We start from the raw sequence: 14,045 nt of genomic DNA on the forward strand, positions 1-14,045 counted from the left end.
AAATGACAGATACCTAACTGAGAAGGAACCGAGAACACATTTCCAAGGAACCTTCTCAATTTGGTTAAGGGGAACAAGTGGGGGAACCCTGGAATATCAAACGGCATAAAGATTGAGTACCATATCAGGAGAAACAAATCACATGAAAAACTGTAAAAGAAACTTAGGAGTTGATATCAAGTGAAAATAATCAAAATAAATAAATATTTTGACAAATGTCTTCACTGTCTTCAAGTGCCTGATCTGCTCAATCTGGAAGAATGAAGATTTAGAGGTGTATAAATGGAAGTATTACTGGAAAATATAAAAACTTTTAGAGGAAAAATCCAAAATAAGAGGAAGGACCTCATTAGCATAAAACTCAATCCCCCTTTACACAAATAGGTAAAAAAAAATTGGAAAAAATAGGTAATAACTGGCAGCTGCCTTGTCAATGTTGCAACTCCTGCTCAAAGAAAAATCGAACACATTTACATACCGGTAAAGATACATTCAACCAAGAGCGAATGTTAAACCCATGTGGCTGATGCTGTCATACTCTCATCCTTATATAGCCTAATATTTTATATCTGACACTTATGGTGTCAACATACATCACAAGATTGACACCTATAACTGCTTATGCTTATGACACAAAAGTGATCCATGTGCTAATGAAGGATTACAACATTAGAGTGATTTGTACTAGTGTGTTCTTATGACACAAGTGACATTTGTAGTGGTGTGGGCTTATGGCACTGAAGCGACAATTGCAGTCGAAACTAACAACTGAGTCATGCATTTATGTGAGCTTATGGCACTTAAGTTGTACTTCAAGTGGTGAGCTTATGACACTAGTGACACAAATATGATTGTAATTGTAGTGTGATCTTATAATTGAACGATACAAATGTCATCTGTTGCTCTTTGTTTACTTTAATGTTACTGTCATCTTGATGTCAGGCACTGAATATCAAGGACCCTTAACCCTTGAAACTCTCCAACCATGGATCTATATGGTGTGTCTGGGCAAACTTTCCATAAGCAGTCTACGACTGGAGATTTCCTGCCACAATACCAGGATAAGTTCTTGGTATGGGTATTGGGGAAGGTGCACCTGGATGCTGAATGCTATGACAAGACACATGTGTTCGGTCATCCCCAGATACAAGAAAGGGAGGTCATGTGCAATTTGTGTATATGCTATCACAGTACTACAAATCTAACATATCTACATTCTATTACTGATAACATTCATAAACAAAGAATACACTGATTACACAAACAGAAACTGAGGTATAGCATATCAAAAATTCTATCAATATATGAGTGCAGAAAAACTAATTATAGAATTCATATGGCAGCAAAAATGTCTTTCTTATCTCTGGTATGGTAGCTTGTGCGTGGATTTTAAAAGGCTAAATTTTTCATGCTGTTCTTTACTATACTACAAATTTCCCTCTTTAGGTAAGTGTAAAATAAGTTTTAAAATAACTAGAAAAAGCATTTCGAAAGCATGAAGTAAAATCTTAATTGTGAATTAAAGGGTCAATTATCATCAATTTCAGAATGTGTGGAAGGTGAGAACGTTATCTTGGAAAGCAAAAATGGGTGTGTTTGAAGGAATAGTGGTTCCAACAATGTTATATGATTGTGAGGCATGGGCGATAGATAGGGTTGTGTGGAGGAGGGTGGATGTGTTGGAAATGAGATGTCTGAGGACAATATGTGGTATGAGGTGGTTTGATTAAGTAATGAAAGGGTAATTAAGGGTAATTAATGAAAGGGTAATGAAAGGGTAATTAAGTAACGAAAGGGTAAGAGAGATGTGTGGTAATAAAAAGAGTGTGGCTGAGAGAGCAGAAGAGGGTGTACTGAAATGGTTTGGTCACATGGAGAGAATGAGTGAGGAAAGATTGACAAAGAGGATATATGTGTCAGAGGTGGAGGGAACGAGGAGAAGTGGGAGACCAAATTGGAGGTGGAAGGATGGAGTGAAAAAGATTTTGAGCGATGGGGGACCTGAACATGCAGGATGGTGAAAGGCGTGCATGGAATAGAATAAATTAGAATGATGTGGTATACCGGGGTCGACGTGCTGTCAATGGATTGAACCAGGGCATCTGAAGCGTCTGGGGTAAACCATGAAAAGTTTTGTGGGGCCTGGATGTGGAAAGGGAGCTGTGGTTTCAGCGCATTATACATGACAGCTAGAGACTGAGTGTGAACGAATGTAGCCTTTATTGTCTCTTCCTAGCGCTACCCTGCGCGCGTAGAGGAGGGAGGGTCTTGTCATTTCATGCGTTGCAGGGGTGGCAACGGGAATGAATAAAGGCAGCAAGTATGAATTATGTACATGTGTATATATGTATATGTCTGTGTATGTATATATATGTATACGTTGAAATGTATAGGTATGTATATGTGCGTGTGTGGAAGTGTATGTATATACATGTGAATGTGGGTGGGTTGGGCCATTCTTTTGTCTGTTTCCTTGCGCTACCTCGTGGAAGTCGAGAACATTATCTCGGAAAGCAAAAATGGGTATGTTTGAAGGAATAGTTGTTCCAACAATGTTGTAAGGTTGCGAGGCGTGGGCTATGGATAGAGTTGTGTACAGGAGGGTGGATGTGCTGGAAATGAGATGTTTGAGGACAATGTGTGGTGTGAGGTGGTTTGATCGAGTAAGTAACGTAAGAGTAAGAGAGATGTGTGGAAATAAAAAGAGCGTGGTTGAGAGAGCAGAAGAGGGTGTTGTGAAATGGTTTGGGCACATGGAGAGAATGAGTGACGAAAGATTGACCAAGAGGATATATGTGTCGGAGGTGGAGGGAACGAGGAGAAGTGGGAGACCAAATTGGAGGTGGAAAGATGGAGTGAAAAAGATTTTGTGTGATCGGGGCCTGAACATGCAGGAGGGTGAAAGGAGGGCAAGGGATAGAGTGAATTGGATCGATGTGGTATACCGGGGTTGACGTGCTGTCAGTGGATTGAATCAGGGCATGTGAAGCGTCTGGGGTAAACCATGGAAAGCTGTGTAGGTATGTATATTTGCGTGTGTGGACGTATGTATATACATGTGTATAAGGGTGGGTTGGGCCATTTCTTTCGTCTGTTTCCTTGCGCTACCTCGCAAACGCGGGAGACAGCGGCAAAAAAAATATATATATATATATATATATATATATATATATATATATATATATATATACACACATATCTATTTATTTATTCATTTATCTTGCTTTGTCGCTGTCTCCCGCATTAGCAAAGTTTACAAGTGTACAAATCATAAAAATGTAAATACAATTCATTCACTGTAAACTACCAAGAACCTTTAACAACAAATCTATACGAAGAAAAGCCTATGTCATAAGGCATTATGTCAGCATAATGGGATGAGCTTTGCTAGATGACTGACATAGTAGATGCAACAAATAGTTTGTCTTGTCAACATAAAACAAAAAAGAGAATTGACACGCACCTTTCTCATTGATGGAGGGGCCCCTGGCCACGCCCTTGCCCTTGACGGCCTTGTTGCCCTTGTCGTTGGTGTGGTCAGTTGGAGCGTTACGAGAAGGCGTTGACAGGCCTGCAAAATGGCGCCCACTTCAGAATGCTGGCCAAATCCGGGGTGGTCGTCTCGGAGGCCCGCTAAGGTCGGCATGCAAGTTGTTGATGAGAGTAGACAGTAGCTCAGTGAGCAGGTGCAAAGACTATATAAGATGGCAGTGGTTGAGGTCACCAGTGGTGAGGTTGGTGTGGGTCTGTGATAAAGGCAGATGGCATACTGACCCAATGCCCACCAGGATTCTCACAGTGCGGGAGGTAGGAGGAACGTGCTTGGGGCGGGAGGGACAAGGGAGGCACGCAGTGCCTCAGTGCCACTCATGAAGTGGACTCAGGTCCATGAGGCAGGAAGTAAGTGAAGATGAGGGAATGAAGAACAGTAACACCTCGAGTGTTGTTACTCACTTGAGGGTTGTGCCAGTCTTAGTAGTGCTAGAATTTCAGCCCAGAGTTGACTATTCGTGCATGAGAGCATTAAGGGGTGGATGATGGAGGCATCACGAAGGGCAGGGAAAGTAGTGTTATGAAGTAGTGGTGGCGAGTGGTGTGCAGGGTAGGTCCCAGCTGTTCCAAGCAATACAGTTGCTGGGATGACACTAACAATTTACACTGTGACACTTAGAGATTTATTATATTCATGACACAAGAATTGAGTTACAACATTTTCAATCTTATAATAAGACTGATGTTTATTAATCTACTTACAGTATTGTTCTTATGGTTCTTCACGTAAAAATAAACTTATTACTCAATGCAATAAACAAAGTCTTCTGAGGACATGAAAGTCTTTCTCTGGGGGAACATTTGACCATGTTGGGACCAACATCAAAATGCACTATAACTGCACTTCACTGGGCTGTGCAGATGTGACAGGGACCCAATACACCAGTGCTGCAATGGACTGTGCAGACATGAAAGGGACCCACTACACCAACACCTCACTGGGCTATGCAGACATGATAGGCACCCAGCAGCACTACAATCAGTTGTGCTGAGGGGGACCCACTTCATAAGCACCAAACTGGGCTTCGCAAGCATGAGAGGGACCCACTCCACCAGCACCACACTGGGTTATGCAAGCATGAAAAGGACCCACTAAACCAGCATCACACTGGCTGTTCTGGCATGAGAGAAAAGGCCCCATTGCACTGGTGCATAGCTAGGGCTGGTCTGTGTGGCTGTGCAGAGAGAGAAAGTGAGAGACCAAAGGGTATGAACAGTCTGTAGGGGATGACGAGTTGGGGTTTGAGTTAGTGTGGGTAGCTAGTGATGGTGCAGGAGGCAGTGTGGGGCACGCCGCAGATTCTCACCTCCATCAGGGACTGCCGGACACTTTCTCTTGACACGGCTGTAGGTCGACTCTGCCACACTCGCCACCGGCTGTAGGGGGGAGGGCATCAGTCTTGGGGGAGGGTCACCACGCTAGATACGGAACAAACAGAAAACTAAAAAGAACATAAAAACACTTTAAACATTCACCTGATATTTAACTCAACACAAACAAGGTCCCATCGTTACCAACAGAAATCTACAACAGAAAAAGTGACAAGAAAATAAACTTAATCAGATAATGGTATGAGTGAAATATCTCTTGGATGATCAAAGAATGAGCATTAGCATGAACTGATGATAACAATCATAATAAATACAATGAAAAAATATACAATAATGGTAGAGCAAACAAAAAGTAATAACAGTCAGAATTAGATTATCAATGCTGCAGATAGTAATGATTTCAGTATTTCAGTGTTCTTGTACATAAATTCAGTGAACATTAACAGTAAAGATACATTTTTCATGGAAAAGAAAGTATACTGATTTGACTTTGAGAGATTAATCCTTTTTGTCCTTGATGAAAAAAGATAAAATCAACAACTTTTGTATCTCTACCTTTCCAACTTTCTTCCAATTTGGTCATATATATATATATATATATATATATATATATATATATAGCATATCATAGAAGACGACTAAAAGGGATGGGTGTGGGGGCTGGAAATCCTCACCTCTTTTCTTAACTTTAACTGTGTAAAATGTGTAAAATACATGCTTCGAGAACCATGAATACTATATAAATCAGTCTATTCTACATACTTTGTGCATAATGACATCAAAGGAAAGCCTGAAGTATAATGTCAAGGCAGCTGTACAGTGTAAAGATCAATGAGGACAGCAACTCTCATGTGATGCTTTCAGTACTGACCGAGGGAAGGGGCGGAGGCGGCGGGGTTTTCGTCTCACCCGGCATCCTGAAGGTGGCATAAGGAGAGATCTCCTCATAGGAACCTAATGGAAGTGTGGAGGGAGTGTAGGCTTCCAGGATCTCCAGGCTGTGGCCTCCCAGGAGAGTCTCTGAGGTCAAGCCAGAGTCTGGAGTCAGATCGTTGTGCACATGGTTCACCTCTGCGCCAAAGAAGTGGGTACTCAGAGAGTGAAGAGAAAAACTGATTACCATAATCCACTTTTTTCTTCATAATCACATGAAAGAGAAATTCCACAATTGTTTTCCCTATCACGGAAACAACTGGGTATAACTGACCTTTATATGTCTGTGTGTGGGTCCTGGTCCTACGGCAGGTGTAGGCAACGGCAACACAGACAGCAAGTAGAACAAGCACACAGGCCACCACAACTGCCACCAGCACATGGGAGTCCAAGTACCAAGGGGCCAGGCCCACCGCATCATGCACTATCAGCTCAGGTGCCAATGTGGCTGTAATAACACAAATCTCTCTACTATTTGATACAATGAAGCAATTTTGAAAGATAAACACAACTGGGAGACATACTTAAATGGCAATGTACACCTGAATACCAAACATGATGGTGAGTATGTTTTTCTATTTTTTACTGCCAATCCAGAAGAATATACTCACCCAAGTGCCATCAAAAAACAATGTCTGCCCACCATATATTTTCAAAGGCAATACATGGCCAAGGTTAATGCGGGTACATGCATATCATGCTATCTGGGTGAAATCAATGTATGTCTGGTTGCCAAAAAAATGCACAATCAGACAGTTGCTTCCTGCAACACCTTATCGCCCCATTCAGATTAAGGCCCTGAGGACCTACAACATGGTTCTTTAATACTTCTGTAACCCTGCCAATTCCCTGCCCAGATGTCTGCACATGGTAATCAAAGCCATAGAAGAGATGACAAAGTACTAAAATGTAATCAAAGCCAGAGAAGAGATGACAATGTACTAAAATGTAAGTGTGACCACTTTTGAAAACAGACAGGGGGGATTGACATGGTTTTTGTGGACACTGTATATATAAAGATATACAAATTGTAGTTCTTAAGACAGTTTTCTACAGAAGCCTGCTGCTATTAAATGTCAATGAAGGAGCTAATTAAAAGGGTGGGGAAGCAAAAGTAAGAGAGCAGGAGTGGTGTGCATGGGTGACAATAAGAGAAGGGGCTAGGTGAAACATGAAAGGCAGTTCACACAATCTGTGATGGAAAGACATCCGATCAACTATGAAGGAGAAAAGGAGGAAAAGAGGGAGAGTTAGGAAGAGACTAAACTTTACATTTCTGGCCAGACAAAGTGTAAAGCAGAAAATTTAACCCCCTGCTCTGCCTTGGCTGAAGTTGCCCATGTCTGAAGTGCCAGCAAATTAATTTACAGCCTCAGTCTATCTGTTCAGGCTAAAGGCCTCTTACTACCTTTCTTATTTCTTCTCATCACTATCTTCTTTTGTAAGGTTTGCAGCTCATGGCACCCTAAAATCTTAACTTGAGGAAGAGGAGACACATTAGCCCTAGCCTTATTTCCTGTCTCAGGAGGCCCCATGCCTACAATAGGTAAATTTCACTACCCAAAGCAGAAACCTGACAGATTACAGAAACCTAACAGATTAAAGAAAAATGTCAGAATGAAGGAAACAACAACAGCAGTCTAATTTTTCTTGTCAAAAAAGCACCTGAACTTACAATGAGATTTTTCCAATAGTACTAGTGTATAGCTCTCAAAGCAAGAATATATACAGTTAACAAAGAATGAGTTGTGTGAATTGTTGAGCGCTGTGAGATAGAGTATGTCTGTGGAGTATGTCTGTGGACTGAAAGCCAGCAAATCCACATGTGGGTCAGTTAGAGGAAACAGCAGCTACATAAGCTAAGGGAGTGGCACTGGTAACCACTAAAGTGCTGGCTCATAGTGCAACCATCACTAACCTTCCTGATACCCAGATGGGTAGTATCTGTAATACAATTCCATTGTCGGTGGCTACAGAGAGAGAGAGAGAGAGAGAGAGAGAGAGAGAGAGAGAGAGAGAGAGAGAGAGAGAGAGAGAGAGAAGGGTGTCTCCATACCTCCAATATGCGTGAGGGTGGTGAAGGGGTAAGTGGCCACAGAGGAGCCAGCAGAGTTGTGAGCAGTGACTCTCAGCGTGTAACGGTGACCAGGCTTTAGATCAAGCACTACGAACTCACTCGTGTTGTCCCATCGCACGTGGTTGGACACTAGCGTCCATGACGACAGGCCACGCTCCTGCACAGGGTAGGAAGTTACTGTGAGTTGCTCACTCTGAAGTAAGGCAGTGACTTCTGTTATACATACAAGTGCATTGATGTCTAGTTACGTAGAGTAAGTCACACAAAAGGTTACTGCTAAGAGATAACTTCAAAGTAATATGCAGTGATCAGTAAGAATCCAGCAGGAAAAAAATGAGATGGACAAGTTTGGACTGACCTTGTACTCGACTACCATGGAGGTAATGGGACATCCACCATCCAGCCAGGCTGCCAGATTCAAAGAGATGGAAGTGACATTTACTCGGAGCAATGAGGACTGGGCCGGCACTATTGGCTCTGGAAGGAAACCCACTAACAGTTATTCACACAGAACAGGTTCTGGCTACATATACTGAGCATAACAATGCATTAGCATCTGTTGTTCTGTACATAAGAAAGGTATTAGTTCAATCAATATCATCATGATATGTAAATGGGAGCTGAATAAACCACCACAGCAGCCAATCTCATGACTCTGGTCATGAAACTGATTACTCATCCAGTTCACCTCTGTGTGTGTGTGTGTGTGTGTGTGTGTGGTGTTATGATTATACAGAACTGCAAAGAAACTAAGCGATGTCCCTCCCCTCTCACCTATGACTTTCACTTGTGTCAAATACAAAACAAACGGATGTGGGCATGAACAGCCATTTACAATACAAATTCTACAATCATTAAGGATTACCTCGTCCAAGGGTCTTTGTGGGGATGGCATCACTGGGCTGTGAGGCACCCACGTGGTTGTAAGCACTGACATACACCTGGTAGCGAGTTCCACATTGCAGCCCCGTGAGCGTGTAGGAATGGGCATCAGGAGGAACCTCCACCCGCCGCCACTCGCCAAACTCCCGCTTCTCATGCAGATAGTAGCCTGCCTCAGGATACAAACCCGTTAAAATCCTTAATGTAACCCTATACTCAACATTCATACTAACAAACTATACAACTCAATGATGTTTTTTACCTTGCTAATTCAGCTTTTATTCCCTCTTATCTATACTTCTTACGAAAAAGAGAAAAACAATGTCTCACCCCATTTCTACATCAACAGTCTAATAATAATCTCAAATGGCACATACATTCGTAGGACAAATGGCTTCCGTCAAGTTACGTCGAGTGAACATCAAACACCCAAAGTTCCTTACCATCAAAGGAAACCCGTCCTGATAAGCACTAAATTTTTTTCTTTCATGAAAAAAAAAACATGAAAATGTATTTCACTGATTGTGGAGCAATCATCTGTAATGCAGTACTGTGATTCATCACTGGTACAGATACGAGTGCTATGGTAAATGGTGGTATATGAATGAGTTGAAATAATACTCCAGTCAAGTACACAGTATACATTACTGAATGCTTCAAAGGAATGTCTAAAGTGCTAGAGCCTAATGGTATATACAGGGCTTTTGAGCATGAAGACGATGTCTAAAAACTTAGAATTATTTCCAAAAGATCATACATTCTGGTTTCCTTTAAAAAACTCATCAACCTGTTTATGTTGACTCTCGTAATTTCTCTAACATTTTTACTTCTATTTTTACCATATAATTCATCTTAGACTCTCAGACTTTATTTTTGGCATTCTAGGATTCTACACAATATCTGTGAACAATAACTGTGGCAGACTATAATACATTACTGTTGCACACAGTCATATATTACTGTGGAGCATAATGCTACTTTACTGGGGTATAAAGTGATACGGAGCATAATGCTACTTTACTGGGGTATAAAGTGATACATTATTGTGGCATGTAATGATACATTACTGAAGTACAAAACAATACATTACTGGGGTGTACAGGAATGCTAGAGTTAAGTCCAGAAATAAACTACAGACAATGACCCAATTACATAAGTCATGACCAAAGATTAGGTAAGCCATAAGAGAGGCAGGTGTTACCTACCCAGTATGGGAGCACCTCCAGAATTGATGGTTCGCCAGCGAACCGTGAGGGTAGTGGCTGTCACATCTGACACGTACACCAGTGGGGGAGATGGTGGCACTGAAAGAAATGGTGGGGAAACACAATCAGACCTTGACATCGGGGAGGCAATGGGTTAAATCTTGGCTGTGGTGCAAAGCAACTGTTAAATCTGGCACAAGCGAGAGACATGGTCAAGTTTTGCCACTGGTGCAGACAATTCTCTTGAATCTTGGCACTCTTATGAGAAACATCATTAGATGTAGGCATCATGGGTGAATTGCAGCTAAAGCTTGGTACTAAGGTATGGGAAGGCTGATTTTAAAGCCTCAACACTGTAAGGGCAGCATTATTTGATGCCAGTACAGTGGAGAACAATGATAAGGCCTTACCACTGAGGATGATACAATGTTAAACCTAGTGATTCTAGATAACAGAAATTAAAATTTGGCACTTGGGGGGAGGGGTAAGTAATGCTGTTAAACCATGATATTAACATTAGCACCTCAAAGTAATACTTTTTAGCACGAAACTGGAGGGCTAGGTTAGGATGAAGTGGAAAGGTTAGTTAGGTTTGGGTTTCACTGCTAAGTTAAGTAACGTTAGGTTTGTTCTGACTAAAGTGAGCTGGGTTGATCAGGTTGGATTACAACAATAGGATGGGTTGGGTTAGGTTCGGTGTAGGTTCTGCTACACTCCAGCCCTATAGAACCAAACCTAATCGAAGTCAACCTAATTCAACCAACCCTAGTTATTCTATCCAAATTCAAACCAGCCCAACTTAATCTAACCTAACTTAACCAACAACAAACACAACCTCACCAGACCCAATCCAACTCAACCGAATCTAACTAATCCTAACCCAAGCAAATTCAATCTAACATTTGAAACTAACATGGGCCAACCGAAACCAATTCACCGAAACCTTACTTAGCCAGTCATAATCTAATCTAACCCAATTCAACTCAAACATAATTTACTAACTTCGAGTTGGGGTTTCACATGCATTTTGTATTCATGATTTACATTTGTAGCACGTTGAAATTCATCATAATCACGACTCTGCACAACCTACCAAATCGTAAAAAACCCTCTGAATCTCTAGCCATTCCTCATATGAGTTTACATAATTTTCTAATTTCGTGTCTTCGGCAAAATCCGAGATTCTACCGATGAGTTCTGTCTCTCTAAGTTACTGAAGCAGACGAGGAAAATTAGGGTTGGGAGTCAGGACTGAGCCTTGTGGAACCCCACCACTTGGTCGGCTGCTTCATGTCACATCACCCTCTTACATCCCTGATGGCTAACCTAAATGCAGATTCGGTCTCCTACATCATGAACTGTGAAACAAATGTTGTTGAACAATATACAATCTAGTTGTGGATCTACCACGCTAAAAAAAAAAAATCCTGTTGGGTATAAGAGGCATTAATTATCCCCATAAGCTCACATCACCAGCGATTTCTGCTGTAAGGTGCACAACGTCTGAGGTGCTGGGGTGATGTTAGACATTCACACGATAGAGACATTACGGGAAATGTGGCAGCAAGACTCACCTCCTTGGTCCCTGGATGCTGCATGCAAGAGATAGAGAGGCATGAAGTGACACAGTTCAGGGGCTGGTCAGCTCAGGTCATGTCAAGCAGGCAAAAAGCCACCTCAGCTGACGCTAATAATGTCAAAACAGAAGCGATGGATTAAAATCATACACATTTCACATACATCTTAAACTAAGGATGATATAGTCATGATTACCCATGCCATCATACCAAACTCATGCATACGGTGAGTGGAACTCACGTACTGGTGGCAATCCTAGCATAAAATGTCAAGCTGATTCCGAAACTGTCCACTCCAGATGGAATTAAAATCTATCACTGCTCGTCTGGTTTGACTTGGTCTGGTCTTACAAACAGAAGAATTTACGCTGCGTCTCTCACAGCATCACTCACACTCACATTCTCATTGGTGGAGACCTGCCATCTTAGCCATTCAACGCCGGGTTTCCACCTCGGGCCAGCCAACCTCTCCACCATTTCGCACCATAAATGAATTTATAATTCTAAGTCTTGGATTGCCAAAAAGAAACAAAAAACTTCACTCAACTACCTAATAAAACCATATTTAGCGTCATGCCAATTTTTCTTCTTTTTTTTTTTGTCTCTGATATTGAATCAACTACATTAGAAGATAAGTCTTCACGGTGGGAGGGGGAGGGGGCGTTCAATACATTTACAGAAATTTTAGGGTCGGAATTTGTAAATGTAGTGAACCCGAAAATATCAAATGGCAGTCAATACCGCTTTCATTTTCTGGCACACTGAACTGTGACAAAATCGTCGCGTGACAAATTGGCATAAAATTAATTTTGGGAAAGAAAAAAAAGAAGCAGATGGATTGAGGAGGAAGTAGAGATGAAGCGAAAAAAAAAAAAGAGAAAGAGGAGGTTGAAAGGAATAAGGAAAGGAAGAGACAGATGGGTGAGAGAGGAAAGTAGCTGGACTACATATAGGAGAAAGTGGGAAGGAACATGGGGACCGACAGGGAAAGGAGGGTAGGGTCAAGACGAGTGGCAGGGGATGGTGAAAGGCAGGAAGAGGGAAAGTGCCAGGGAGGGGGGGAAAGAAGAGTGACGGAGGGAGAGTGCCACTGAAGGAGAAAAGCAGGTGAAATGATAGTGGTAGAGGAAGGGTAAAGGCAGAGGAGCGATAGTGACAGTGTGAGGAAGGGAAAGGAAAAATAAACGCAAGGAAGGAGAAATGTTAGGGGAGGGAGAATGACAGGGAGGAGAAAGGTAAGGGGAGGGAGAATGGCAGGGAGGTAAAGCTATAGGGAGATTGACAGGGTGAAGGAGTGGCAGGGTGTGGGAGAATATGAAGGAGCGGGATAGTTTTCAATGGAATACAGAGTAGCAGGAGGAGAAAGAACGGCATAAAGAGTGAGAGCGGGAGAGAGAGGGAGTGGCAGGGAAAGGAAAAGTGGCAGATAGAGGAAGAAGGCCGAGGGAGAAAGCTTTATTGGAGAGGAGGAAGAAGTGCCAGGGGTTGGAGGAACGGCAGGAGGAAGAGGCAAGGGAGGAGAAAGGGAGGAGAGGGAAAATGGCGAGATAGATAGATAGATAGATAGATAGAGAGAGAGAGAGAGAGAGAGAGAGAGAGAGAGAGAGAGAGAGAGAGAGAGAGAGAGAGAGAGAGAGAGAGAGTGGCAGGTTGGAGAAAGGGGGAGGGAAGAGTGCCAGGGAAGGGGAAAGACAGGGGGAGGGGGTTGAGGTTAAGGGGGAGACACTACTCTATCATTCAACATATACTCAGGAAATTCATCCAACCGTGGTCTCTTGTGAATAACGTGCACATATCCAATTTAGCTGTACAGTTTAAGACTCATGCCATTCTAAAAACTGTTTACAAATTACCCTAATCACAAAATGCACGAAAATGTTGCATTTGATAAAAAGAAATATTTACAGAAGTACGACTGGTTAGCATCCATGCAGCAGCAGTACCTGAAAACAGTTTTAAAATCAGGCATTACGGCCCATGCCACGCTCCTGGGGCAAAGGAGACCTTAGCATTACTGTGGTCGCACCTCTCTCTCTCTCTCTCTCTCTCTCTCTCTCTCTCTCTCTCTCTCTCTCTGGACTTATTTGCCACAATATGATTATCTCCCTCAGGTACTTAAATTAATGGGACAAGACCCCATCAATATAAGCCGGTGAGGAGGTGATGTTGAATGGGTGAAGAGACCAGATGCTGTGAGGGGAAAAACGATGATCGTGAGTAATATGGCTACACACACACACTAACACACACACACACACACACACACTGGGAGGTACTTGTGACACTTCAAGACTTCAGTTAGTTTTTTCTTTTTTTAATAAAACCGAGTATCTACGTAGTGTCCAGCCTTGCTATACGTAGTGCCCAGCCATGCTATACAGTTGGAGTTCTGTATGAACAGATATTTGAATAACAAAAAGTAAAACTGAAAGATAATCATTTCGCTCTTCTTTCTGCTTAATGACCAATAGGGTCCTGATTTAAAAT

General features: G+C 42.2%; 1 protein-coding gene across 12 annotated transcripts in view; it reads right to left on the reverse strand.

Annotated features, from left to right (window-relative positions):
• The window catches only part of LOC139765935 (cell adhesion molecule Dscam1-like), a 301,572-nt gene that overhangs the window by 17,862 nt on the left and 269,665 nt on the right, over positions 1-14,045 (reverse strand). For 7 of the 12 annotated variants that reach the window (XM_071693916.1, XM_071693922.1, XM_071693921.1 and 4 more), the window contains exons 29-37: positions 11,556-11,573; positions 9,982-10,080; positions 8,760-8,945; positions 8,253-8,371; positions 7,874-8,051; positions 6,092-6,265; positions 5,756-5,955; positions 4,860-4,971; positions 3,464-3,571 (exon numbers count right to left, since the gene is read on the reverse strand). In XM_071693916.1, the coding sequence (XP_071550017.1) occupies positions 3,464-3,571; positions 4,860-4,971; positions 5,756-5,955; positions 6,092-6,265; positions 7,874-8,051; positions 8,253-8,371; positions 8,760-8,945; positions 9,982-10,080; positions 11,556-11,573 (1,194 nt within the window). Of the gene's footprint in view, positions 1-3,463; positions 3,634-4,859; positions 4,972-5,755; positions 5,956-6,091; positions 6,266-7,873; positions 8,052-8,252; positions 8,372-8,759; positions 8,946-9,981; positions 10,081-11,555; positions 11,574-14,045 lie in introns of all 12 variants that reach the window. The other 5 variants (XR_011716761.1, XR_011716760.1, XR_011716762.1 and 2 more) reach the window with 4 other exon arrangements.

The sequence above is a fragment of the Panulirus ornatus genome, chromosome 56, assembly GCF_036320965.1.
Source record: "Panulirus ornatus isolate Po-2019 chromosome 56, ASM3632096v1, whole genome shotgun sequence".
In the NCBI taxonomy this organism is placed as follows: Eukaryota; Metazoa; Arthropoda; class Malacostraca; order Decapoda; family Palinuridae; genus Panulirus; species Panulirus ornatus.